This window comes from Gopherus evgoodei, chromosome 6 (assembly GCF_007399415.2).
Source record: "Gopherus evgoodei ecotype Sinaloan lineage chromosome 6, rGopEvg1_v1.p, whole genome shotgun sequence".
Classification (NCBI taxonomy): Eukaryota; Metazoa; Chordata; order Testudines; family Testudinidae; genus Gopherus; species Gopherus evgoodei.
This window is the reverse complement of record NC_044327.1, coordinates 20,876,310-20,900,306: the sequence shown is the minus strand read 5'-3', so window position 1 is coordinate 20,900,306 and position 23,997 is coordinate 20,876,310. Positions and strand designations below refer to the sequence as shown.

Here is a 23,997-nt window from a genome sequence, read left to right as displayed (position 1 = left end):
AGCGGAGCCCATAACGTTGACCTCTCTCAAGAGCAGATCCAGCAGTGATGCGGGATTCAGAAAATCCCTTATTATTTTTCGGAATGGAATGGAGGGTTGACCTTTCTTTCTCCTTTCGTTCCCAGTAAATGGAGAGAGCATGAAATTAGATAATCTAGAACCCAAAACAGAATATCAGTTCTGTGTTCAGCTCAGCCGGCAAGGGGATGGTGGAGAAGGGCATCCTGGGCCACAGGCAAGCTTCACAACGGCTGCACTTGGTACGTAGGACTTTTGACTTTTCACATGGGGAGCTTTCAATCAGCCTTCTTCGTTTTCTCTGCAGTATGCACAGCCACATTCAGCTGCATGCATGCCAAAGCCCACTGAAATCAATGGAAGCCTTTCCATTGATTTCATCGGGGTTTAGACCAAGCCTCAAAACAATGTTTCCCAAACAGTGTGGCCAGGGGAGGCTCAGATCCTTTCAGAGGAGTCTCAAGCAAAGCAAAGCAAAATGGGGGAAGAATTGCAAAAGTGGCTGAATATAATTTTCCCCATTTTACAGGTGGGAAAACTGAGACACAATGAAGTTAGGTAACTTGCCCAATGCCACACAGCTAGTACTCAGCTATGTTGGGGATAGAACCCCTTCTCCTGGTTACTAGTGATGGCTCTAACCATTAGACTATGTTGACTTCTTTAAGGTTAAGACTATTTAAAAATCAAAATCTCATACTTAGTCAAGGAACAGGAAGAAATCAAATACTCAAGCACTAAATAAATGACCTCTTGTTTACTGAACCCTTAAAATGGAAATGATCCAGCAATGAAAAGAGAGGGGCCTGGCCCTTTCCTCATGTTTAAAAACTTCCACTTTGCATCAGTAATCTTTCAACCATCCTCCATCCCAATGAAGGACATGAGACAAGAAAGGTACCTTTTTTGCTGACGCCCAGGTCAACAGTTCTTTAAATGGAGCTTGTGCACGCCAGCAACCAACCAAGAATCTACTAGCTGTGGAGTATTAGCTCTCTTCCCTCCACTCCATCTCCTTCAATGTCATTTGAATTCCCTAGTCTATTATCTCTGTTCTACATTGTCCCATAGCTCTGTTGTTTTATTTAACGACACACAATATAGTTATTCAGGCCCCCTCATTCTCCTTCGAAGAACTGTAGGTAGTGAGAGGGGCCTTTACTTCTGCTATTCTGATCTAGCGAATGTGACTGTGGACAAGAACTAAGTGACAGGGTCTGATTCTCCATTGCCTTGCCCTATGTGTAGTCATTTACACCTATGAAAGTGAATGCAGAATGTAGAATGCTGCCAAATTGACATATTAGCCCAAGGATCAGCAAAACTTGGCGGGCCAGGCCGGTTTGTTTACCTGCTGCATCCACAGGTTCGGCTGATCACAGCTCCCACTGGCTGCGGTTCGCCACTCCAGGCCAATGGGGGCTGTGGGAAGCCACCGCCAGCACCTTCCTGTGCCACTTCCCACAGCCCCCATTGGCCTGGAGCAGCGAACCGTGGCGAGTGGGAGCAGCGATCGGCTGAACCTGCGGACATGGCAAGTAAACAAACCGGCCCGGCCCGCCAGGGAGCTTACCTTGGCAGGCTGCGGGACAAACCTTGCTAATCCCTCTATTAGCTTTTTATGTGCACTTTGTAGCACTATAAATGATTATACACAGTGCAGAGCACTAACCACTAACCCAGAAGGCCAGTTCCAGATTATTGTTTTAATACCGTCCTTTGTGTGCAAGTATCCAAAAGACGTAAAATAAAAGTTTTTTATCTCTCTCTCTCTGTGGATTCTCCAAGGTCTTCCTCCACCAGAAGGTCTCTCCCTCCTTCCTGAAAGCAAGACATCTCTGATTTTGTCATGGCAGCCAATAGTACAGAAGCCAGAAGATGACCTTCTCGTAGAAGTGGAAAGGACGAGTGTGAATGACAACAGTGGTGATCAGGACAATGTTATCATCAGTGTGCCAGGAAATATATCCACTCTGATTATTGGTGATTTAGAACCCAGACAGCAGTATAGGTGCAGGGTACGTGTGAATACCAGGTCTGAAGGAGAGTGGAGTGATTATTTGTATGCATGGACCTACAGTGACAGTAAGTGACTGGATTCACTTTACATTATTTAATCCTTTCTCTTCCTCTACCTCCCCCCCCCCCCACAAAGCAGGATTCTGATGTTGCTAGAGGTCTCTGTAAAATGTAATTGTGACGGGTTTGGTCACAGAGACCCACTTGGGACAGTCATCTGATGTGCTGAAACTACCTCTGAACCCATCTTCCCTGCCAGCTTGGGACTCCAGAACCCTGTCTTGTTGAACCAGACATGCAAACCTACTGCAACACAGATCCAGGGTCTGAACCACGACCCCAAAGCTGCAAACTTAACTGAAAATAGCTCAGCAAGTGCTCCTGTCTCCAGCACTCAGACGTCCAACTCCCAGTGGGATCCAAACCTTAAATAAAACTATTTTACTCTGTATAAAGCTTATACATAGTAAACTCATATAGTCCACCTTCTATAAGACTGATAGAGAGATATGCACAGCTGTTTGCTTCCACAGGTACTATCACTTACGCTGGGATAATTAATAAACAAAAGTGATTTTATGAAGTATAAAAAGTAGGATTTAAGTGGTTTCAAGAAATAACAGACAGAACAAAGTAAAATAAGCAAGCAAAATAAAACAAAATACATAAGTCTAAGCCTAATACATTTAAGAAACTGAATACAAGTAAATCTGAACAAGAGTACTTATGGCAATTTAGAAACTAACAAATTTATTTCAGCATGAGCTTTTGTGAGCTACAGCTCACTTCTTTGGATGCATAGAATGGAACACACAGACAGGAGATATTTATACATACAGAGAAGATGAAAAGGTGGAAGTATGCACACCAACAGGAAGAGTCTAATCAATTGAGATGAGCTATCATCAGCAGGAGAAAAAAAACTTTTGAAGTGATAATTAAGATGACCCATAGGAAGTGTGAGGAGAACTTAACATAGGGAAATAGATTTAATTAGTGTAATGACCCAACCATTCCCAGTTTCTGTTTAGGCCTGATTTGCATATTAATTCGAGTTCAGCACACCACACACTCTCAAAGAAATTGCGAAACCACCTGATGCCGAACTCGAATTAATATGCAAATTAGATACAATTAACTCAGGCCTAAACAGAGACTGGGAATGGTTGGGTCATTACACTAATTGAATCTATTTCCCTATGTTAAGTTCTCCTCACACCTTCTATGGGTCATCTTAATTATCACTTCAAAAGTTTTTTTCTCCTGCTGATGATAGCTCATCTCAATTGATTAGACTCTTCCTGTTGGTGTGCATATTTCCAACTTTTCATGTTCTCTGTATGTATAAATATCTCCTGTCTGTGTGTTCCATTCTATGCATCCAAAGAAGTGAGCTGTAGCTCACAAAAGCTCATGCTGAAATAAATTTGTTAGTCTCTAAGGTGCCACAAGTACTCCTGTTTTTTTTTGCAGATACAGACTAACACGGCTGCTACTCTGAAACAGGTAAATCTGACCCTCAGAGATGTTCCAATAAGCTTCTTTCACAGTCTAGATTCCTTCCTAGTCTGGGCCCAATCCTTTCCCCTGGTACAGTTGTAGTTAGTTCCAGCTCAGGTGGTAACTAGGGGTTTTTCATGACTGCAGCCCCCTTTGTTCTGTTCCACCCCCTTTTATAGCTTTGGCACAAGGCAGTAATCTTTTGTCTGTCTGGGTCTCCATTCTTCCTTCTAAATGGAAAGCACCAGGTTTAACATGGATTCCAGTATCAGGTGACATGTCACTATAAGTCCTCATTCTCCATTCGTTCAGGGCTGGCCTGCATGTACCCAGGAAGGTTTGTGAGTAAACTGAGCATTCACAACCAATTGTCCTAGTTAATGGGAGCCATCAAGAGTCCAAGCCACCATTAATGGTCCACACTTTGCACAGTTACAATAGGACTTCAGAGTAATACTTCATTTTCAGATACAAGAATGATATATTCATACAAATAGGATGAACACACTCAGTAGATTATAAGCTTTGTAATGATACCTTACAAGAGACCTTTTGCATAAAGCATATTCCAGTTACATTATATGTATACTTATAAACATATTTCCATAAAACATATGCAATGCAATGTCACAGCAATCCTCTGCAATGATAGTATAGTGCTTCTGAATGCACATTTACAGCTGCTTTTAGCTATTGTTAAGAGGGATAGTTGAGGGTCAGCACTAATTCTTAGTCAGAGGGTCAGAGACTAAGGATGTGAGTTTCAAATGTTCCTAAGTGACTCAGGAGCACAGGTCTCAGTCACTTTCAATGGGACACATGCTCCTAAATCACTTTGGTGCTTTTGAAAACCCCATCCTGAGGGCCTGATTCTCAGAAGTGCTGGGCACCCACAGCTCCATCCAAGACAACAGGATCTCCATTGATTCGGAAAATCTGGCTGAGTTGTACCAAGCACTGAATGGTGAAGAGAGGGTGCAATGTTTGTGCACTACACTGGGTGCAGAGAGTAGTTGAGTCTGCCATAATGCTGGTGCTAGAATCCTCAAAGGAGGTAGGAAGGGATGAGAATGTGGTAAGGCCATAGATTCACCTGTCCCCCACAGTACTGTCACCACAGCCACACTTTCTGGGGGCTCATGAAGTCATTGTGCTTGCCTGAGGCACAGTGCTTCTAGTACGCTCCTCTGGAAGGGCACATCTCTGCACCACCCGTGCCTGCAACCTCAGTGCTAATCCCATTCACATAGGTGCTTACCCACACTGGTAAAGGTTGCACAGCTGGACCCTGCATGTATTACAAACATGACAATGGTGACCTGCTTCTGGAAATATCACCACAGGTATATTATTCTGAGGAGAACTTGTCTTGCCAGCTGTGGTTGTGGCCACCAGCTAGGGACTCAGTCCTGCTCCCATTGAAATCTGTGGGAGATTTGCAGTTGACTTCTATCCTTCCTAACGGCTGTTAGATGGATAAAGAAAACAGGCCTTAAAGCAATGAAAAGTAAGGGATACTGAAGACACAGAGGGATGCTGATCCAGTCAGGAGGTAAAATTATGCTGCCCCAATTCAAGAGGAATCCCTTTGTCTAGGATAGTACCTGGAGCAGTCTCTTCTTTTTCCTAGCAAGAAATACCATGAGGAATCTCTTGGAAGTGTTCAGCATTGCAATAGTTGGTGCCAGAATGAAATGCACATGTCAACTTTATAAAAACATAGTCAAGTTTCATTTGCTGTTGCCCTGATCCTGGTTCTCTTTAAGCCAGTGGGAGTATTGGGGAAAGGATTGGCACTAAGAGAAGGAGCAAGGATGGATGTAACCTGGAACATGTTCTTTTTTTTGTTCATAGGAATCCCACCGTCACCTGACAACATCAAGATTTTCAACATCACGGATACCTCTGCCATCATCTCTTGGTCAACTGCTGTGGGACAGTCCATCTCCTCCATCATCATCAGCTACAAGATTTATGGCAAGGCTGAGTACAACCACATTGACGTCACAATAAAAAACACAACCATCACGCAGTATCATCTCAAGGGCCTCGAGCCAAACACTGCATATCTGGTTCAGATTAGTGCACAGAACAATATTGGACCAAGTAACCCAAATGCTTCTCTTGAACTGAAGACTCTCCCGGAAACAAAAGGTTGGTTACTCCAGCGTACTGAACTCAATCCAAACCATGCCGGGATGGTCTGGGAGGCCATGTGGGTTAGCAAGCTGAGAACAGAGCTGGGGACTATGAACACCTGAGATTTTATTTATTTGTTACTCTGAATGTTTTGCATTTTAAGAAAAATATACACAATACACATCCAGACAAAGGCCTTAGAATTTGAATCCCAGCTCTGTTATTGTCTCTGGGGTAAGTCACACAATTTCCAAAAGTGGCCGCTGACTTTCAGTGCCTCAGTTATTGAGGGCCCAATGTTTCATAGATGTTTAGAGTTCAAAACCAGAAGGGATCATTAGCTCATCAAATCTGACCTCCTGCATAACACAGGCCATGGAATTTCACCAGCCTGGCCACTCATTCACTGATTTTCAGAGATGCTGAGCACCCCCAGCTCCAACTGAAATCAGTGGAACCACAGGTGCTCAGCACCACTGAAGATGAGGCCCAAGTTCTCTGGGCTTCCATTTGTGTATCTGTAAAATGAGAATGCTAATATTTACTTCCCTCAGAGGACTGTCAATGTTAACCAGGTGCTAAGTGCCATTTTCCCCTCAACAGCTCCCTTTGAATCCAAGGGAGGGAAAATGCTGCTGATTGCTATCCTTGGCTCAGCAGGAATGACCTGCCTAACAATCCTGCTGGCCTTTCTCATCATGCTGCAGCTAAAGCGAGCCAACTTCCAGCGCAGAATGGCTCAAGCCTTCCAAAACGTGGTGGTGAGTTTCCAGTTTTGCTTTGTCCATGCAGTGGTTCATCTCAGCCTCATCTGTTGTCTTTTCCTGATGGTTCCCTCCTCCTCCTCTTCCGACTTTCAAAATAAAGCTGCCCCCAATGTATGTGTTAGCATTAATAGTGTCAAGCTTTCCTACCACTGACCCAGAGGTGAGCAGGGGATTACAATTGTGGGATATGAAGTAGAGGGTCTACCTTTAGGAGGAAGACAGCTATGTACTATGTCTCCCCTTCTGCTTTGCTGCTTCTGTCTCCTTTGCAGAACTAGTTTGTGACCTGATGTGTGTGAGGACAGGAGGCATGCCCTGCCAGACCAGAGAGTCTTGTGAACACACTATTCTGTGTGGCGTGGTCTCTATTTAAGCAGCACCATGGGTTGTAAAATGCAGTGCAAGTTGCTGCTACTCTGAGCCCAGTAACTGCTCCTCCACAGTTTTTAGAGATGGGCACAGCAGGCCAGGAACCAGTCAATGGCAGCCTCACCCCTCTACCAGCTTCTTTCCTACAGTGGACAGTAAGGGCCACGATCACCAGTTGTTAGGTCCCACGGAAACTCTCCCTACACGCTTTTCTTCCACAGAAGCAAATCCTATGGGGATGTATTAATTAAAGTGAGGATGACCCTTCGAACACAGCAGACTATTTGCTGCACCACAGCCTGATTAGGCAAGGGAGAGAGTGGAGATGATTTAGTTGCTAGATGTAATAGTTTGCTCAGATATTTCACTTTCTCTTCTTTCTTCCTCAACACTGCAGTAGAACCTGCTCAATATGAAGAAGGAAGCTTATCCAACCCTGCAGCCTACTTTCTGTCAGCCTCAACTACACTATTATAAAAGTAGTCAGTAAGTGTCTGACACTGCTTTCATTTAGACAGTATAAACCAGGAATTACTCTGCAGAAGACAATAAGCAAGAGAAGGCTCAGCTCCCATATGCTTATATTGAGTGGACAATAAGTTCTGTGGTATTACTCCAAATGTTACCAACAACAACTACTAACACCTGGTTAATTTTTTTCACAGAGAGAAGAGCCAGCTGTCCAGTTTAACTCAGGAACTCTCACTCTGAGCAGGAAAGCCAAGAACAGCCCAGACCACACTATCTATCCAGTCCTCGATTGGAATGACATCAAATTTCAAGATGTGATTGGGGAGGGCAACTTTGGACAAGTCCTTAAAGCACGAATTAAGAAGGATGGCTTGCGAATGGATGCTGCCATAAAAAGGATGAAAGGTCAGCAGTTTGCATTAAAAAATGTAGAGTCTGTGAGGCCAGGGCCCTATGTTTATGTGGGATTGTACAGTGCCTGGCACAAGGGGACCTTGATTCTGACTGGGGCCTCTGGCTGCTACTGTAATATAAATACCAACTAAATAATGAGCGTGAATAATAAGATCACTGCTGCTTTTGTCTGCCCGACGTTTGCATCCCGGTGATGGCTTTTTTTCCCTCTCTGTGTGTTTCTTATAGTTTAACCTGGTATCATTGAGTGCTGACTTTTATGTGTGAGTTTCAGTCTGTCTGATGGGTCACATGAAAAGCTTATCATTTGCTACTCCACAGTGATAATGGCACAGAGCGTTTAAAACTTGCCAAGGTTGCTCTAAATAAATAGATATGGTAGCAGTATATTTGCAGGGTCATTTAAATTTCCCTCTACTTATTGTCGGGCATCACTTCTCTATCTAAGGTACTTTTAAGATGCATATCAACATGGTATCTAAGTTCCAAAAGTACTAGAATACTGCCACTATCGTGCCTGGAATACTGCAGATACTAAGATGTTGTTATGTAGCTCTCTAAGTCATTATCCAAGGAAACTGGCAGTTGTTTAAGGGTGGCCATTGTATCACTCATTCTAAGAAGAAGAAGAGAAAGCATGGTTGCTGCTGCTGCATGGAATGGTGAATGCTGAGTTTTCAATGATACCCAATGTGACCAGAATACCAGGGGAGCCGACTGAGGTCACTCAATTAGGATGAATTGCAAAGAATCAGGCAGACAATCCCCAAAGCTGGTGGATATTCCAATACTTAGATTTACCAAGCCAGCACAAAGACTTCTATAATACCTTACTGATTACCCAGAAGCCAACAACACAGTTGCCTTAAAGTAACCCAGCCTCAGGCCTTCACCCAGACACCCAAGTTAAATATGATGAGGACTAATTAAAATAGTATTAATCATATAAAAAGGTACTACCAATCCCAAAGGATCAGACATATTACCACCCAGGTTAATGAATATTCCAGACCTTACCCAAATACACTCTCCAGCCAATTCTTATTAACTAAACTAAAATGTATTAAAAAAGAAAAGGGAGAGAAGATTGGTTAGAAGATCAGTATACACAGACATGAGTACAGGGCTTGATATTCGTATTCATAGCAGAGATGGTGAGCTTTGTAGAGGCAAAAAGTTCTTTCAGAAATAGTTCATAGGTTATAGCCCAGTGTTTGTATTCAGGGCAGGCCAGTCAGAGTTGGGATCTCAGTCCTTGTGACTTAGGCTTCCCCTGCATGAAGCCTCAAGCAGATCTGAGATGACAGGATCAAGACCCAAGCCCTTTTTTATACAGTCTCAGGCTCTCTTGTGACAGCTTGGACTCCCTCGGAGAACAGTAGACCCTCATTTCCTAAGCATCGCCAGTAATTATCTGCACAGATCCTCATAAGGCAATTACCTGTTTTTCCACCATTTGCAAATGATTTGCTATACATTTCAAAGAGAGATGAATACAGCGATATCCTAGGTTTACAGTTCATTTAATTGTTAAGAATTTCTTTTGATCTCTGAATTTACAGAATACAGCATAGACGGACTGTTTGATTACATTGTTGATCACTACCCATATATATGTAAATAACAAAAACACAAACATTACCTACCCATATTTTTTTAAGGGTTGAATTTGTGTCATTTGTCCTGCAGGATGCTTAACCCTTTCTTCCTCAGTTTGGGTTTTTAATTTGATCATCAACTTTAATCTGCTCTAGAGAAACATTTTTCTGACCAATGAGTTCTTTCTGTGCTTTATCTAATTCCAGATTCACTTCTGAGGCTAGGTCTACACTGGGCGGGGGATCAACCTAAGATACGCAACTTCAACTATGTGAATAGCGTAGCTGAAGTTGGCATATCTTAGGTCGATTTACCTGGCCGTGAGGATGGCGGTGAGTTGACTGCTGCTGCTCCCCTGTTGACTCCACTTCTGCTTCTCGCCATAGTGGAGTTCCGGAGTTGACGGCAGAGTGATCGGGGATCGATCTTATCGCGTCTACACTACACATGATAAATCAATCCCCGATAGATTGATCACTACCCATTGGTCTGGTGAATAGTATAGACGTACCCTGAGATATTAGACAGACATTCAGAAACTTCATTCATATATAAACTGCTTTTCTGGACAGACACACACAGCTATTTTCCACAGACAAACATTTGGAGAATTCCTCAATAGGCAATTCCTAATAGACACAGGTTTAGGATTCTTTCTTTCCTGTGACTGGTTTATGTGCACCGGACTGAACAAAGCTTTAACATCATGCTCAATCAAAAAATTCTTAGGCAATAACTTCCTTACAGCAGCTATAACTTCATGTTTAATGCCATTCCATTCAAGGTGGATTCTGGCTAAAGGCACATTTACAGCAAACTCACAGAGGATTACAATATTCACTCTTTCACCCATTAAGTAATCTTCCTCTTTGACAAGAACCTCTTTAACAAGAGTGATGTTAGAACCTGTCATTTGCCCTAAACAGATTTTACCATTGATTTTTACATTCTCTGCCCAAGTTATGGTGTTGCCTTCACCTGAGCTCATAGTAAAAACATTTACATAAAAGGTGGCAGAGTTGGGGTATATTTTGGTTACACACAGACAACTGCCTAGAGTCAAACAACATACCAACATTGTTACAAACTGGATAGATTCTATCCCCATATTTGCTGCTGGGAGGAGCTGGCTTTTCAGGATGATACAGTTCTTTCATTCTCTTGAGCATCTCTTTCCATATTAGCTTTCTTTGCTTTTCCTGCAATCCAAGGTCTATTATCTTTTGTTCAAGTTGCTGCTGGTTTCTCACTGAAAGCATTTTCGCTGAGTCTGCTTCTTGATTACTGGCCATTAACAGATTTTTCAGTTCTTGCTCTGGGGCCTTTTATTAAAAGACAACCCCTCTGTGAGCACAATTCTTCCAGGCTTTTTCTGTCAGGATCTTTGTAGGATCTGGGTCACTAACTGTAACTGATTTTTAATCCTTAAATTCTCCAATATTAAAATTAATTTTTGACAAATGTGTGGTTTGGTCCAAAAACCCAATTAACCTGTGGTAATGTGTGTCCAAGCACGACTACACCACTGTGCCCGGAATCCCAGGGGAGCCGAGTGAGGTCAATCAATTAGGATGAACTGCAAAGAATGGGGCAAGCAATCCCCAAATCTGGTGGATATGCCAATATTTAGATTTACCAAGCCAGACTAAAACCTTCTAATACCTCACTAGTCATTCGTCACACCCAGTGTGCATCTTTTATAGATGAAAAACTGGTCTAAGTGTGGATAGCTCAGAAGGGCAGTACGACCCTGGCTATGCCAGCATGCCAGCTACAATAGACAAATACAAACGGGGACAAGAAAAATTTGTATATGGTAAATCAAAATATAAGTTTAGGGGCAAAGCTCCAGCCAAGCTCCCAATATTTATAATGTATCTTTTAATCAGAGAGATCCAAGCTCTTTAGGGATTATTATACTCAATCGACCTCCCAGTACAGTCTTTCAATTGACTTCAGGTGGGGTTAGGTTGGACCCTTAATTAAGGACAAGATGAATCATAGCTGTAGACAAGGTTTATATATAAAACCAGGCATATTCTACAGCTGTGTTTTGGTGTTTTGGATCATATCCTCATTTTTAGATGTTAAAAGATCTTTTCATCATAGGTGAGCAACAGATGGGTTCAGCTGGTTTACGACACCAGACTTCACAGAAGTCTTATTTTGTGCTGCATTGTAAGTGTGCTAGGTAAAAAATATTTCTGGTGTATTATCACATTAGCCTATCGATGGATTTTGGAATAAGCTCACTTGGCTACTTTTATTACCCTTGAATTGGATGCTTTAAGGCATTTGGTATTTGGGGACTTCAATATCAAGATCTGCTCACTCTCTTTTTTAGGCTGATGGGTTTGTATAACCTGCTAAGGCATATTGTGTCTCTATACCATAAGAGGAGTGACATATTGGGTGTGACTGTTGAAGACATTATGATGCCTCTAGGTTTTTGATTGAAGAATGATGTTATTATTTAGATAAAGACTGGAATACCATGGAGTTTATCCCTTTTCGACATCAGCCAGTAGTCCAAGTTTTTGTCTTAATGAACAGTAGCAACAGTGTGGTTTTAACTGCAGTTTAGATGAGTACATAAATAAATGTTTCTTTGATTTCCAGAGTATGCCTCAAAGGATGATCACAGAGACTTTGCTGGAGAATTGGAAGTTCTTTGTAAACTTGGACATCATCATAATATCATAAATCTTTTGGGAGCATGTGAACATCGAGGTAGGATATTTTGTTTACCTGACTTTAAAAATTATACAATAAAATAATAAAACTACATATTTGTCCAGGCCAGAAATTCTCCTTATATTAATACAATTATTGTACTCAAAAAAGGAAAAATATCATCCTGTTCATAGCATAAGCTATAAGCAGATTTTTACATAAAATATTTAGATGCATAATAAACAGAAAACATGACATAGCTAAACAGTGGTCTGTGGACCACCAGAGATCAGCAGTGCTCTTTTTGTGGTTTGCAGAATTAATCTGTTTGAAAACCAAGCAATGGGGTAGTTGAACAGGAGGTTCATTCATAAGCCAACGTTTACCTGGGATGATCAATGAAGTGAATAGATCCACACCGATTAATGATCTGGCCACATACTACAGTAGAACTTTAGAGTTACAAACACCAGAATTATGAACTGACCAGTCAACCACAGACTTCATTTGGAACTAGAAGTATGCAAGCAGGAAGCAGCAGATACAAAAAAAAAAAAAAAAAAAAGCAAGTAGAGTCCTGTGTTAAATGTAAACTACTAAAAAAATAAAGGGAAAGCTTTGAAGAAAGATTTGACAAGGTAAAGAAACTATTTCTGTACTTGGTTAATTTAAATGAAGATGGTTAAAAGCAGCATTTTTCTTCTGCACAGTAAAGTTTCAAATTATAAAGTTTTGTTCAGAGTTACGAACAACCTCCATTCCTGAGGTATTTGTAACTCTGAGGTTCTACTGTATTCCACATTGGAAACTGCTGGGCTGCAACCTTTCTGTTATGAAAAACTCTTTTTGAACTATAAAATCACAAGAATCCTTCTGAAATGGCCATCATTGCCATCTTCTTCTGCAACAAGATTGGTTTGTTTGTTTGCATCTTTTGTGGCATATTATACTGTAGTAGTGGGACCCTATCAGGGGAAATGCATAATCACTGACACTGTCTCCATTTTTAGCTTGTTATGTAATGCTGCTCTCTCTGTTTTACATTAGGGTATCTTTACCTGGCTATTGAATATGCTCCCCATGGAAATTTACTCGATTTCCTGAGGAAGAGCAGAGTGCTGGAGACAGACCCAGCATTTGCTATTGCCAACAGCACTGCCTCCACTCTGTCCTCGCAGCAGCTTCTGCATTTTGCAGCAGATGTGGCCAGAGGGATGGACTACTTAAGCCAAAAACAGGTCAGCTCTGAGCTCCTTGCCTTTTAAAAACACAGCACTTAATTTTTTAGGGCTTGATCTAATTTGGTCACCCCTATTCAGTATGTATTGGTAGTGCTACACCAGAATTGATATTTTATGCATTTCTTCGGTGAGTTATTTGTTCCTTCAATTCAGATCTCTTTCTTCTAGAATGTGGATCTATCTATCTATCTATCTGTCTATCCACTCATCATTCACCTATGTATATGGCTCTTGTCACCATATTATCTGAGAATGCATGCAACACTTAAAAATAAATCTGAATGAAACTCAAGATTATCACCAAAGAAGAAGGCATTTTAGCTTAAGTATTTCTTTGTAGAATTGGTTTATTTTCTTTTCTTCTGAGTGCCTTGTAGATTGTATCATCTCATAGTTTAGAATATGAAAGAGTAGCCTACTGGAAGGGTGACCTCATCACAATAAATATAGTGCTTCACTGCTGCTTTGCCTACTTTCAAGTTGTTCCATGAACAGGGAATATCACCTTTTGAAATAGTGACACGCCAGTGTAACATGGCTGGTTAAAGCTATACAAAAGCAAGCAGCAGAGATCAGCAGTGAAATTGTTAAGCAATCCACGCCTTTGGTGATTAGACACTATGCTAATGAGAGCACTATAAATACTAGAACGGGTCAACGTTTTCATTCAAAATATTTTTTTCAACAAATGCTCTTTTTCAAAACCTAAAACTTCTGCTAAAAGCAGTTAGAATTTTCCAAATTTCCACTTTTTTGTAGAAAGCAAAAATGTTTCAAAAAACTTCATTCGGCCCCCTTTTCCCTACTGAATGCAATAGCATGAATGATGAGTCAGGTAGGGACTTTTGTCTCTTTAAAAATTTTCTTTTTTTTTTCATTTTTCTTTTGCCACACTGTAACTTTTCCAAAATTGAGACAGGCTTGAAAAGTTAAAGTCTGGCAAAAGTTAAAATGAATTTATTTTAAAAAAGTGAAAAAACCCTGGATGTCAGAGGCTAGAAAGCAGGCAGAGAGAATCCAAAATTCAATTTTTTTGAAAGTTCAAATTTTAACATTTCAAAACATTGACCTTTTGGAGGGAATGTATGACAAAAATTTTGAACAAATAAAAAAATGGTTCCATTTCAAAGGCTATGAATTGGAAATAATTTCACAATTTCAAAATTGTCATTATTTTTTTCCCCATTTTTCCACTCTCTCTAATAAATACCTCGGTAGATAGTGACAGTTAGATGCCACCCAAGTACAGTATCAGTTCTAAGTGGGTGAGAAGGCCACCTTATAAACTTGTTCTCTCTCCTAAAAAAGTGTGTGACTTTCTTGTTATTTTAAATTTTGGCCCTTGAAATTGACAGAAAATTACTAGTGCAAGTTAAAACAAGAGCTGAATTTTGGTGTCATCCGTAAATCTGTCCAGAGGGGGAGCAGTGGGGTGGAAATTCCCTTGTTTGCTTCTGTCTCCCCTTGAAACTCCTGGACACGCCATTCTCCAGACCCCTCCATGGCTAGAGTGACAGAGGGGTATTCCAGAGGGGGATGGGGAGAGGATTAGGTGGCATTCCAGCCCAGGCCTATTACTGTAGCCATTGGCAAAAGTACACTGGCACTAAGTGGCAGGGATGTGACTATGTATAGGGATGTGAGCAGTCCAGTGCTTAATTTGTGGCAGGGTTTGTTAGGGCTCAGCCCTCGCACTTCTGGGTAAAAAATTGCTTGAGCCCTGCCACCTCTTTCATTACAAATTAAGTACTGAAGCAGTTAGACTTTGCCCTCCTTTTTAAGGCTGCTCTTACAGCCTTTTCAGGTGCACAGATGGAGGCCAGATTGTTGGGTTTATGTGGCTTCATGAGATATTTTGACATGGATGGTAATTTATGGGGGTTTAGGCATTTGCAGTTAAAACTCTCGCTGTTTTCTTCCTTTTCCTTTTTCTCTATTATATCAGAAGCTTTAATCACTATTTTCAATATACTGTCGCTATATTGTTTCCTTTGCCATGGTTTCTGCATCTGGCAGTTTTGAATGTAGCACACAGCATAATGCAAAACCCAAGGGTCATGGGTGTAGCAGGAAGAGCACCTGAGACATAAGCCCTTGAATCAGAAGCCTGGTATAAGGAAGGGCCTGCTCCCAGAATCTGGCAAGAACAGGGCTAATATTGCAGAAATACACATTTCTAAGAAGTGATAGTCACAGAGTACTCACGAACCACGTCACGATATCAAGTGGTACCAGAACACCCCGATAGCAAAGATGGTACAAAAACATTCCCCAAGAGTAACAGGAACACACTGACCTCTCCTAAAAGATAAGGCCAGGATGACAGTATGTAATAGAGATGTTTTGATTGAACCAACATGAACAAGGTGATAACTAGCCACATCAGGGGGCAGTGATTAACTATGTCAAAGGGGCAGTACTAACTTGTTTGTATCAGGTTATAAAGGTGTATCTCAGAGGGAGTATCTTTGTCCAGCTGAGGGGGGAAAGGAAAGTCCTGCCATTCACTGAGCTGCATCCACCGTCACAGGCATACATGTCTTAGTATCCTTGTAGAGTCTACCAGGTGCTATTACCCTGCTTTGTCAACAATAAACCTGGCTTGGTGCCTTCGTACCTTAATGAATCTTGTGGTCATTGGGCGGTTTGCTCGCGGTCTGCTGTGCAGGACCGGCGCTAGGGTTTCTCGCACCCTAGGAGCATAGACATTTCACCGTCCCCCCACACTGATCCCACGGCTCTGGTGGAGCTGCCACAGGCATTCCTGCGGAGGGTCCGTTGGTCCGTGGTTCCGGTGGAGCTGCCGCAGTGGTGCCTGCGAGAGATCCACTGGAGCCTCACGAGCAGCAGACTGTCCGCAGGCATGACTGCGGCAGCTCCACTGGAGCTGCAGACCAGCGGACCCTCCGCAGGCACAACTGCAGCAGGTCAACCACAGCTGCCTGCTGCCCCCCCAGCAAAATGCCGCCCCCTCAATAATCCTGGCACCCTAGGCGATTGCCTAGGCTGCCTAAATGGTAGCGCTGGCCCTGCTGCTGTGCTGGCTGTCTGCGCAGAGCTGGTGCAGTACACAGGGAGAACACACAGCCGAACATCTAACCATACTGGATTACCTGAGAATTTCTATTTTCTTTACTGTAGTTTATTCATCGTGATTTGGCAGCAAGAAACATCTTGGTTGGAGAAAACTATGTTGCAAAAATAGCAGATTTTGGATTGTCTAGAGGTCAAGAAGTTTATGTTAAAAAGACCATGGTAAGGATTGAAACAAAAATGTTCAGCATGATCATTCTTTGAGACAATCACACCTCATCGAGGGTTATCACTATGTCCTTTCTTAGGGATGGGGCCAAGAGACAAAGTTTGGGTTTTAAACTTCCTAAAGTCCACAAAGCCAGTTGCAAAAATCACATGCGAAGTTCAGGGATATTTGGATGTAGCCTTTTGGTTGAGGCCCATCACTAGCCTTTAAAAAAAAACCAAAAACCTTTCGACTATAATCTGTATTCAGATGGCTTAATTCTATTGACATAGATGGAGCTATGTCAGCTTACGTCAGCTAAGGATCCCATTGTGCAAAACAGATGTGTTAAAGCAATGGGACTAATGTTCTGTACTGATATTTGGAACAGAATAAATGTTGGTACGTATGACATTACTACTAAGTAAGATTTCAGTGGCTTTAATAATAGCATGTCACAAATACGACAAGTACAACACTTAGTCACAATTTAAGAGTACTAAAAATTGAAATTAAAAAAAGAAGAAAAAAACCAAAATAATTATTCACAGGCAGCTTTGTCTCACAACTGAAATAGTGAACTACTTAAAAAGGGTGTCACTACCACAGACAACTGTCCAGATGTGCAGAAGGCGTTCTGGGATATAACACTGTTAGGCAAGGGATGGGACTAACTCTAGCTAGAATTGTCTGATGGTTTTTTAATGAAAGGCAGACTTATTTAGAAGCAAATTGTTTGCACAAACTTAAAGTTTATACGTCAACCCTGGCCTTTATATTTATTTCATGAATGTATTGATGAAAAATGAAATAGCAATGTAAAGGCACGTAACTGATTCTTATTTTCCAATTTGATATTTACAAAATTCATATATGAAAGTGAATCCCTCCATGATCTGCACTGGTGTAAAGCCAGTGCCCTGAGATTAGGATCAGGGCCTGAGAAAGTAGTGATACTGAATATTGATGAATCATCAGCTCAAAATATCTTGCATGCTCCCCTAGAGGTGCCATTGAGGAGTGGGTGGGAGTGATGAGATGGACTCCTATGAGCAAGGATCCTCAGGGAGGAAGACCAGTTCCCAGGCACTAAACCCTTGGAATCACTTAAAGAGTCAGAAGTGAACTGTCTAATGAGTCTCTTCATCCAGTTCCACATGATTCTGCAGCAAAGTCAATAACACCTTGTGTTCTATGGGAAAGGAATGGTTCACAGGATGTGAGCTATCATGCTGCATCATACAAGCAAAATTGTTTCCATTTCATACTGGGACCACACTCATTTGCAGGGGCGGCTCTAGGCATTTTGCCACCCCAAGCACGGCAGGCAGGCTGCCTTCGGTGGCATGCCTGCGGGATGTCTTCTGAAGCCGCGGGACCAGTGGACCCTCCACAGGCAAGCCACCGAAGGCAGCCTGCCTGCTGCCTTCGCGGCGACCAGCAGAGCGCCCCCTGTGGCTTGCCGCCCAAGCACGCGCTTGGTGTGCTGGGGCCTGGAGCCGCCCCTACTCATTTGGAAAGAACTTTTCTTTGCATTATTGGGAGCTGTACGCCTGGGACCTGATTGTACAACCAGTGCTCAAGTTGGGTAGCATGTACATCAGCAGGCCTATAGACTTGAAGGGGCTACCTGTGTAAGTGCTCACTAATGTAAGTAATGGTTGTCTGTGGTGCAGGTTTCAGTAAGATTGTTTTGAAACAGCTATGAACACTACCATTAATGTAATAGCCTGTAATGCATTTCTAATGGCATCACTTCCAGGGAAGGCTCCCAGTGCGATGGATGGCAATTGAATCTCTAAATTACAGCGTGTACACCACAAACAGCGATGTGTAAGTACAGTTCTTTAGCGTGTTTTTAATAAGACTTTCTTCAATAACATCAAAGCTTCATAGGGAAAAGTGTTTTTTTGCCAGCGCTTTTAATCGTGCAGCTATTAATTTATGGAACTCAGAAGACACAGGTATATGTGTCACCATGTCGGCAGACAGCTTGAGCAGACTACAACGAATAGTCTGAAAAAACTGAACCAAGCTACATTTGGGTGTGAGTCCAGATCTGAGTTTCTACAAAGTACATGTGATGTTTGGACATGAGGTTAGTTCAGGGGCATCGCTAGTTTGAAACTCAAACTCAGCTGCACCTTTGGAAGGCCCATACGAACACCAGTTTCTGCCAGCAAAGTGCAGCAAGAATCCAGGAAAACAGCAAAAGTTCAGATCTGTGCTGTCAGTATTTGCCAGGAAACCAGATAGAATTGGCCAAGCTCTACAGGCTTGATCATGCAAAGCACTTAAATATGTGCATAACTGTAAGTACTTGAGCTGGCTCATTAAAGCTTGGGGGGGCTTAAGTGCCTTGCTGAAATTTTCTGTATAGACTATAGTGTTGGTTCATTTCTAGGCAATATCTGTGACGTGTGGTCATTTTCTATGGAACTTAGGCTCTGTAAACCTTTAAGTAAAGAGACAAAAAGGAGGTACAGCGTAATTTTCCTTTGTATGACCGTCTCTTCTGGAATCACACAAATAAAATAGCAGAGTATAATCGTAGCTAAAAAAGAACCCTCATAAGAAGGTTTGGCAGAAGCTGGGAATGGGTGACAAGGGATGGAGCATTTGATGATTACCTGTTCTGGTCATTCCTTCTGAAGCTCCTGGCATTGGCCACTGTTGGAAGACAGGACACTTTGGTCTGCCCCAATATGGCTGTTTAAGAGCCAGTTTCTGCCCATCTGACCAGTGCTATTGAAGTCAGTGGGCTAAATTCTGCCCTGGGGTACATTGTTGTAAACCGGGAGTACGTCCTCAAAGTCAGTAGAATTACTCTGGATTTATGCCACTTAACAGAGCTGAATTTGGTCCCATGGGCCTACTTGCATGAACAAACTAAGCAAGATTTGCCAAGAACTTTCACAGGAAAGAAAAAATTTCCTTCTCCCCCAGAATGAGGAAATTTCTGCTTGTGTCCTGGGCAAACAGGGCATCTTGGAGAGAAAGGACCACACACAAAACAATTTAGAATTAGAATGGAGTGAAGGTGGAGGACGATGGGGGAAAAGCGTGATCCCCTTGGACATGCAAATGGAGCTAGGTTCTTTGGATATGAATTCCACCAGTGTAAATCCAGCATAAATTCATTAACTTCAGTGAAGTTGTCCTGGGATTACACTGAGTTTTTGGCACTTTGTGTAATAAATGAGACCAAGACAGTGAGGAAATGGACCAAATCCTCAGGTGGTGTAAATCAGTGTCACTCCATAGAAGTCAATGCTACAATGCTCATTTACACCTGCTGACGAGCTGGTCTTAGATGTTTTAAAGCCTGGATCCTTACTACCAAACAGAAAATTGATCAGAAATAGTGAATTGAAACTTATATTCTCTGTATATTAGCAAAGTATCTTGCTCAATAACACACCTGCTCATTTTTAATCATTGTTCCTGTTAAGGTATGAGTGCTTTGTCTTTGTCCCTGTTGCAGGTGGTCATATGGTGTCCTATTATGGGAAATAGTTAGTTTAGGTAAGTATCCATTTTTGTTGGTACACAACTAAACCAATGTGGGATATTCTAGTACAGTACCCTCCCTACTAGGCATTCGGGGCTCTCAGCCGTGCACACAGCCCACTAAGCCATTCCTCACTTTCAAACATCTTCCACTGTTTTCTTTTGATTTATTAACTACATCCTGCATTGGTCACAATACCCTTGAAAAACAAATGGTCACAATTCCAACTCAGTCCAGGTCAGGCCCCACGCTACCTGAGAAAGGTAGAGTGAGCCTCTTTTCCTTAGCCCATGACAAGGCATTTACAGCAGGTACTTTTTACATAATGAATATTCCAAGGGCTAGATTCAGAAAAGGACCAGGGCACTTAACTGCCAGTTTAAGCACTTACATCCCAGGCTGCACTGGGATTCACAAAACCGCTGCTCAGGAACCCTGTAGGCACCTCTTTTTCTGCCTCTGAGCATGCACACTTCAGCCATGCTAGGTGTCTGCATGCCTAAGCCCCAGAGCCATACGGAAACCAGGAGCAGCTAGGCGTTCTTTCACCTGCATTACCTATAGGGCCCAATCTGGTAAGCATGCTCAGAGTATGCTTACTGGATTGGGCCCCTAGAGGTGAGTTTTATGCAAAATAGGTGGAGGAGGAGGAACCCATATCCCTCAGCTTGGCAGCTCCCGTTGCTTAGCTTAGGCAAGATCCACCTAGCATGCTGGCTTTTGTGAATCCCATTCTGAGGCGCTGATTTTTCCACATTCATTGTATGGGGAGCCTAGGCGCCAAACTCAGGCTTTGTGAATCACAGAGATTTTCTAGGCCTCGCTAGTCAATGTCACCAGGCCTAAGTTTCTTTGTGTGCCTAGCCCTAAGATTACTCTTCAACTATAACGTAGCGCCTGAGCCTGCAAACAGTTACTACCACTGGTCATATGGGACCTAAGTTTGTTCTTACACTGCCATCCGTAGTGTTAGTTCTGATTTACACTGCTGCAAGTAAGTGAAATCAGAATCAGGCCACTGACAGTAAGAATTTTGGGAAGCCACATTAGCAATGGAACTACGCCAGTTTACACCTGCTGAGGCTCTGGCCCGTTTGCCTTTTACTTTATAAAAACATTGTGCATGGTTTTAACAGAGCATAACTAATGAATAAAATTATTACATCCAATTACTCAGTAAACGCTTCCTTCAGCTTTATCTGCCTTCATCAAATATTTTGTTGCTGAGCCAGCCTGTGGCTCTTGTGCTAAGCGCGGTTATCCTTATTTGTGATAGCACCAGAAAAATTTGCTTATGCCAATGTTAAACTCCTGTGTTTCAGGTGGAACACCGTACTGTGGGATGACATGTGCAGAACTCTATGAGAAATTGCCACAAGGGTACAGACTGGAAAAGCCTCTCAATTGTGATGATGAGGTGTAAGCAAACAAGTGCATTAATTATTGTATTTTCTTTGTTTACTGCGAAGCTAGCAGTTTTCAAGGATGCCATGATTTAGCAACTGTGTGATTTTTTTTTTTTTCATATTCAATAATCTAGCAATTCTCCTCCAAAGGTGCTATACTTTGGCTGTCCTTTTGAAAACCATCACAAGTTTCCACGCAAAAAATCAACTTCAAGGAGGCCAATATGGGAAATTTAAGCCCAAATATGGATGTTTGAAGGCAAAAAAGCATGTTTTAATTAACATTGGTTTGCTACCTTAGCAGACCTGGGCAACACCAATATAATTAGTACTACGCTGGTGGAAGCCATGGAAGAGATCATAAACATGGATATGTGCCATGCAGTAAAGCCAATTCCTTTGCGGGAGTCTGGGAGTGCCTAATGAGCTTCTCAGGTGGTGAAACAATGCTAGAACAGCTCCTGTACCTCCTGCTTCCCCACCTATGGTACAGTGGATGTGTTCTGGGAGGCCTGGAGGAGGGGGAGGGTGTGTGGCCATTCAATTCTCAGCATGGCTGTCAGGGCTGATTGCTACACCTCTTAGAGGTCCGTCTGAAAAAATCCAGCCTTAAACTGGGGTTGCGTGTCATGGACTTAAGATGGACTCTGCACACCTTGTGTTCGGTGACATGCTTCCCTGTCATCATGGGTTGTGTCTGATTTTTTTTAAAGGTATGACCTAATGCGACAGTGTTGGCGGGAGAAACCATATGAAAGGCCATCATTTGCTCAGATCCTGGTGTCACTGAACAGGATGTTAGAGGAACGAAAGGTAAGGCTGAATAGCTGTGCTAGCTTGAAGTCCAAAGGCTAAATCTTTCCATGGCATATGTGTGTAAAGTTCATGAGATACAATTAGTGAGGTCTATAGCCTGCTCAATAATTAGCGCACAGCTTGGTGCACTTGAGAAAAAAAAATGTATCACCTCCTTCAACTACTCTCATTTTTTTTCAGACATATGTGAATACCACGCTGTATGAGAAGTTTACCTATGCAGGCATCGACTGCTCTGCTGAAGAAGCTGCTTAAGACCGAAAAAAAAATCATCATATATTAAACAAACCAAAAACTCAGTCTCCTGGGGCACAAATGGGATATGCTGTGTAGAACTGTGTATAGCTCTTTGTATAATATTGTTGAACTACAGATAACATTGTGTATATCTTACAGCAAGCTCTGTCTCCATAGACTGTAGGAGTGTATATACTGTTTTGAGTGGTAATGGACTGACGTCATAAATTCTGAGCTACATCTCACACACAATAGAATCTTTTTTCAGGAAATGTGAAGATTACTTTAAGTAGCCCATGCGGACATACTTATTGAAATGCATTGTACATTGCTACCCTAGGTATTTTCCAAGCGTTAATGATAACATAGAATATCTCAGTAGCTAAATTTTATGGTAAGTCTAACACAACACGTTTTGTGTATGTGCCAAAACAGCGCCATGTCTCCAGAGAACAGACAATGCTGTAGCAGTACCCGACAACACCGCTTTAGGAAATCAGCAGTAAAAGTGAGCCCTGAAAATAATTTGTTGCTAGAGCTTTGGAACTAGCAGACATCTTTGCGATACAAGCAATTGCTGTTTGTCATTCAGTTTAATAGCCAATTTCTTGTATTAAATATCAATGTTTAACTTGATAATATAAGTATTAGAAAGTGGTGTTATTTTAGAAAGTCACATGGTGTTTATCACAAAGAATGGGCATTCATAAATGTATTACATATTGTAAAACACATTTCTAAGAAGTCTCTTTGGCTACAAGTGCAGCTTTTTCATTTTTGTATTTGAGTCTAATAATGCACTGACTAACTATAGATCATTAGTTAATTATAAACAGGCAAGGTTCACTTACTTGCTTGTGGCCAGCCTATTTCTTGTGTGCCTGCCTATAGTTTACTGTGTGGCCTTTAACAAATGTACTAAAAGCCTTTGAAATATTTTCCTTCAGTGGCATTATTAAAAGGGTCTCAACTCCTACACATCATTCAGCTAATGTATATGATGTTCAAGAGGATAGGAATATTTTTTACATTTCAGTATAATGGCCTTCCGTATTTGTGTGTCTGACAACTGAATCCGGACGCTTCCTGTCAGATGATGATCTTTAATTTTAATTTGCTCTCAGCCCCTGGGTGACAGGTATAATAGGACACCTGGGCTGTGGTGGTCCCTCCCTGCTGCTGCTGCCTGGTGACTCTTCCTCCACTCCACGCCCAACCCCACTGCCCCCAGGTCCTCGCCACCACCTCTCATCGCATTCCCTCCTCACCATCCTTCCCCCACAGAGGCAGGACATTGAGGAGGGACAGGTTAAGCCACACTGATGCTAATCCTTTAGTATCTAAAAGTTTATTTATTAAAAAAAAAAGGTGAGCATTAAAATTGCAGTAATTACAAAGTTCTTGGTTCAAAATTGTAGCAGTGTTGGAATAAACTGCTAGTTTAAGTAAGTCAAGAGGCTGGAATATAGCCACAGCTTGGATGAGTCGTTCAGAGCTTCAATTGGTAGCAAAGCTCCTCCAGAAGTAAGAAGCAGGATTGAAGACAAAATGGAGAGGTTTCCAGGCCCTTTTGCCA

The 23,997-nt window shown here is 42.0% G+C and overlaps 1 protein-coding gene across 3 annotated transcripts in view; it reads left to right on the top strand.

Moving 5' to 3' along the window:
• The window catches only part of TEK (TEK receptor tyrosine kinase), a 62,227-nt gene extending 38,956 nt beyond the window's left edge, over window positions 1–23,271 (top strand). For 2 of the 3 annotated variants that reach the window (XM_030567412.1, XM_030567413.1), the window contains 13 exons: window positions 126–260; window positions 1,807–2,103; window positions 5,392–5,691; window positions 6,280–6,437; window positions 7,478–7,688; window positions 11,916–12,026; window positions 13,017–13,207; window positions 16,352–16,465; window positions 18,214–18,284; window positions 19,936–19,976; window positions 21,285–21,381; window positions 22,082–22,181; window positions 22,365–23,271. In XM_030567412.1, coding sequence (XP_030423272.1) covers window positions 126–260; window positions 1,807–2,103; window positions 5,392–5,691; window positions 6,280–6,437; window positions 7,478–7,688; window positions 11,916–12,026; window positions 13,017–13,207; window positions 16,352–16,465; window positions 18,214–18,284; window positions 19,936–19,976; window positions 21,285–21,381; window positions 22,082–22,181; window positions 22,365–22,439 — 1,901 coding nt within the window. In that variant the 3' untranslated portion in view covers window positions 22,440–23,271. The remainder of the gene's footprint in view (window positions 1–125; window positions 261–1,806; window positions 2,104–5,391; window positions 5,692–6,279; window positions 6,438–7,477; window positions 7,689–11,915; window positions 12,027–13,016; window positions 13,208–16,351; window positions 16,466–18,213; window positions 18,285–19,935; window positions 19,977–21,284; window positions 21,382–22,081; window positions 22,182–22,364) is intronic. The other variant, XM_030567414.1, reaches the window with a different exon arrangement.
• Window positions 23,272–23,997: the final 726 nt, after the last annotated feature.